This window comes from Thalia democratica, chromosome 1 (assembly GCF_965202585.1).
Source record: "Thalia democratica chromosome 1, ktThaDemo2.hap1.1, whole genome shotgun sequence".
Classification (NCBI taxonomy): Eukaryota; Metazoa; Chordata; class Thaliacea; order Salpida; family Salpidae; genus Thalia; species Thalia democratica.
The window spans coordinates 40178748-40183325 of record NC_139165.1 but is presented as its reverse complement, the minus strand read 5'-3'; the positions used below and the strand labels follow the sequence as shown (position 1 = coordinate 40183325).

The following is a 4578-nucleotide window of genomic DNA, read 5'->3' as shown; positions in this document are numbered from 1 at the left end:
AACTTTTTTATTGCCTATGCCGCTAAACATAGGCTTTGTGCAGAATTTTAAACTAAGTAAAACTTTGATTAATAATAAAACTAAATAATTTATATTTTTTAATTTATAATTACTTATGGTAGTTAAATTATTTTAATAAACTAGTCTAAGTTTATAGAAAAGAAGAAATTATTTTTTCGTCGTTTATTTATAATGATGTAGTTAGCTTCACTTGAATCTTTTTGTTATTGTATATACTTAACATAAACAAGCAGTTTTTCAGTATCTTATAAAACTTAAGCTGATAACTTTAATGATATAAAAGGAACAACTTTACTTGTGTCTTTACTACATAAACTTTGAACACTGTTTCGTTATAAAGTTGTATCCTAACCACAATAACAATAGTATTTTTTTTATAGAAAATACGTCTTTACATAGTATGATGTCCACAATTGTTTTAGATGCTAAATTAACTATCCCGTTCTTTATTATCCTTAATGCATTTGTAGATTGTGTACTTATGACGTTTAGTTAAACTGTAGCAATTTTTATTATATTTATTTTGTACTTTAAATTGTAGCTTTAAACTATAGGTTTCTAAAAATAAGTTTCATTTGATTTGTTTTAGTTAGTATCCTTAATATGTTTTAATAAAAGCTTATAAGTTAGATAACTGATTCAAATCATTTTAAAATTAAAAGAATTGTTAGTTACTTTGCTGTTATTTTAATACTTTGCCTTTTCTTTTTAATATAAAAAGCATTGAATCGCATTTTAATTAAATTTTAAAGTAATCTGAGCTTATTTTACTTTTATTTCATTCTAATTATATGTTTTTTAATACTTTTTATAAACAAATTAGTTTTGGTGTAGCTTGCAAAACTTAAAGTCAATAAGTTGTGAGTAGTAAAAAAACTGAACATTTTTTCTACACATTATGTCCATTATTTTTTTTTGAGTGTCGATTTTTTTTTTATTATGTTAAATAAGATTGTATTTATAAATTTCAAAACGTGCTACTTGAATACCTAAACCAGAATTAAAGTCACACATTATTTTGAAATGTTAAACTTCTCATACATTCTGTATTACGCGTTCATAGAAGGTAATAGGTATAAGTAGTTTAACATAGTCTATTTATAAAATGTCTAAAAAAAACCCTTATAGCTCTTGAACATTTCAAATCTTATTACGGATTTTTTAAAGTTTCTAAACAATATCAATAAACTTTAAAAAAAGTTATCTCTAAGTACTTTAAATTTATACAATTACTTGAGTTAAAAAAATAGAATTTTGATTTCAATTAGCAATAATGAAATTTATAACTTGTTTTAGTTCTTTATTAAATCGTATCAATTGATTATTCTAAAAGTATAAAAAGTAATTGAACAAAATTCGCAACACAAAAAATATTCTTAAATCGGAATTCTCAAATATGTTATAGATCTTAAGTATTTAAAATACCACTTATCTTTTTGTTCTAATAGTATTTTTTTAAAGTTGTTATTTTTTACATATTTAAAAGTTTTGTGTTAAAATATGTTAGTTAGAATTAACTAAGTTTCTGTTGAATCTAGTACTAAGAAGAAGTCGATTTTATACTTTTTGTATTACATAAACGTTAAAAAAGATTCTACCTTTTGAAAAATATGAAATAGTTATTTATTATGGATATTTAGCATAAAAGATAAAAAAATTGTCATTTGCATACCGAACAATTTAACACTTTTTAAACATTTAAACAGTGGTGTTTAGTAAAAGTACACCAAAAATAAAACACGAATAAAAATATGACATTTAATGCATTTAATATGATTGGAGCAAAGTAATAGGTCACCAATGACAAAGTGCTTAAGTATCGAAAAAAGAAATTTTAAAGTAAAAGAGCAGCGAAACTATTGTATGTGTTAAACAGTTTTTTTAAAATGATCACAAAACTCAAATAAATATTTAATTTACTTTTATCGCAAACTAAAAACCTTCTTTTATACTTAATTAGTTTGAAGCCTAAATTTAATTGGTTAGTTATTTTGTATGGAAATTATTTATGTTTCATTAAAAGTAGTAGCAAATTTTTGAAGCTCTAAAATTATTTTCCGAAGAATTGTAAAAAATTAAAAGGCTTGTCACAAAATCCTTGTCTTCTTAGAGATTCACATAACCAAGAGCATTTATTATCTGGAAAAAAGTATAGTATTTTCAAACTAGTATATAAAAGATCATAACAAATATTATAGCATATATAATAGTATATAGAAAAATTAATATTAACATTTTAAACAATAGAACTATATGCTATTTTTTTATTAAGATATAAAAAAAAGTTCAGGAATGTATGTTTTACTTTCAACACTTGCTTAAACAAAAACTCACATTTTTTACACGTGAGGTTGCTGTATTTCAACGCGTCACAGAAGTAGTAATACCTTTTCAAGTAAGAGTTGAAGAAAACATTTGCACACTTGTTTTGCAGTGCCTAAAAAAAGTTTTCATAAGTTTAAATATTTCATAAAAGTTTTTTAGTTAGTTAAGTACAGTAAAAAAATTAGGAACTAGAAAAAACTAGTTTTTTTCTTAAAATTATAGAGCAAGTAGAGTAGTTATTAAATAGTACGTTTGAAACTGCTTAGTTATTTTTGCTATAAAAAAACAAAAATGTTTTTATTACAAACACTTAGTTTAATTTTACAATGATTTCAAATACAACAAAGATAGTTTATGAAAACAAAAACCAACCCTTTTATTTCGTTTACGTTTAGTTAACTTGTACTTTCGTTTCATGGTTTCTGTTAAATTGTTGTCTGTCCTACAGTTTAGTTCTTTTTCAAGTTTCAAACATTTCGAACTAGTTTTCTTGTTGCTGTTGTCGTTCGTACATATTGTTTTGAGCTGTTAATTAATATATTTAATAACTTCATAGAAGTTTTTTGTAGTGTGTATTTATAACTTTTTCTTTGGAATAATTGAAAAAAAATCATACATATAAGTTAAATTACATAAGTATAAAATTTGTACAGTCTACTTTTAATAGAACTTTGAATAAAAATACATAGTTTTTTATATATATTTCAAAGGAGGAAATAAAATTCAAACTATCAAATCAAAAATATATTAATACAAAAATAGTTTTACTTGTTTTCGTTATTAAACTATCAATTAGTGATACAACAATTAACATTTACTTTTCATTCGATTAAATCAAAATTTAAAATATATAACTTTTTTTTTGCTTGAAAGTAAAAAATAAACTTTCTTATATTACAACTTTTTATTTATGAAATGTTTGTACTATAAGTAAAGATACCGACCTGTTTGCATATTTTCCTTGTCTCAAGAGAGTCTGTGAAAACGTTTAAAAACTAAATTAAAAACGCTTTAAAGATATAAGTTTGTTTATAAAGTTTATCAAAAGTTAAAAAATTCGTGCTTTATATTTTAAAATAGTAAAAAAAGTTTAAACAAGTTTATAAAGATTTTTTAAAAGACGTTTTTGTACGTCAATACAGTATGTAAGGTTTTAAGAAAATATAAAGCTAAAACAAAAACACTAACCTTTGTTTTTAGCGTAACATTGTGCAAAGATTACCAAAATAATTATAACCACGACAACTTTCATTTTCAGTATTTTCATTAAAAACTAACAAAATCTATAAAGATAATTTCATAATAATGCAAGCAGCTCTTTAAATTTCTTACTCAATTAAACTTTTTGATTAATAAAATTGCTTTAAAGTTTTAAAGCATTACTTTAAAAAAAACTTTGCAACTACTATCACAAGATAAACTTCTTACTGACAAAAGCTTTATCGAGCTCTTGTATTTATTCTACTTCAAACTATTGAGAAAGCGAATTTGTACGCGCTAGAGCGCACTAATTTCAAAGGTTGGCATTTTAAGCTTACGTTGATGCTATTTTCACGTGCGTATCAATTTAATTTCACATCACTAAATTCTTTATTTGGTTTTCAATTAGTATTTTTCATAAATTTGTTTATGTAATAGTTTATTTATTGCTGTTTAGATATTGGTATAACTTCTTTTCGTCAATATAAATTTAATTTTTTATATTTCTTTTATACGTGATACTTGCTTTACCTGTGATTTATTTCTTAGTCATTAGTTTTTATTTATACGCTTAAACATAAACTTTTTGATTTAGTCATCAAATTTTGCTTAAGTTTTAACTTCTATTTAATTTTTTGTTTTGTGTTTGGGATCACTCGTAATCCAAAAAGGTATGACGTTAAAATATTTCTCATCTATAAGCACCTAATGATAAAACATTTTTGTAATAAGTTTTATACCATCCTAATAAATCTTTTTTGATTTTTGTTATTTGTTGTTATAATTTAACCTGTCAAAAGTTCTGCTGAAACCATTAAACAAAATATTTACTCATGTATGTTTAACCAACTGCCTGGTTTTATATTACTGTTTTAATTAGTTTATTTTTCATCTAGCATCTTAATGTTAAATATATGTAACAAAAACGGCCATTAGACATTAAAAAAATAAAAATTATTAATAAATTTTTGTTAAAATAATAACTAATTTGTTTTTAAGATTTTGTTTTAGTGTTAAACGTATCTAACTTTA

At 22.8% G+C, this 4578-nt stretch overlaps 1 protein-coding gene across 1 annotated transcript; it reads right to left on the bottom strand.

The window, feature by feature from the left end:
- Window positions 1–1765: 1765 nt before the first annotated feature.
- LOC145847530 (uncharacterized) lies at window positions 1766–3644 on the bottom strand. Its single transcript, XM_082953632.1, has 5 exons — window positions 3535–3644; window positions 3291–3322; window positions 2719–2871; window positions 2356–2458; window positions 1766–2160 (listed from the first exon to the last, which is right to left on the bottom strand). Exons 1-5 carry the CDS (start codon window positions 3611–3613, stop codon window positions 2072–2074), a joined length of 456 nt encoding a protein of 151 aa, XP_082809758.1. The 5' UTR covers window positions 3614–3644; the 3' UTR covers window positions 1766–2071.
- Window positions 3645–4578: the final 934 nt, after the last annotated feature.

What these genes read in the sequence shown, in the direction of transcription:
- LOC145847530 (XM_082953632.1), bottom strand. Translation starts at nt 3,613, where the DNA reads ATGAAAATACTGAAAATGAAAGTTGTCGTGGTTATAATTATTTTGGTA. An exon ending in CAAGGAAAATATGCAAACAG is followed by an intron (nt 2,872 to 3,290) that starts GTCGGTATCTTT and finishes ATTAATTAACAG; the next exon opens with CTCAAAACAATATGTACGAA. An exon ending in CAACCTCACGTGTAAAAAAT is followed by an intron (nt 2,161 to 2,355) that starts GTGAGTTTTTGT and finishes ACTTTTTTCCAG; the next exon opens with ATAATAAATGCTCTTGGTTA.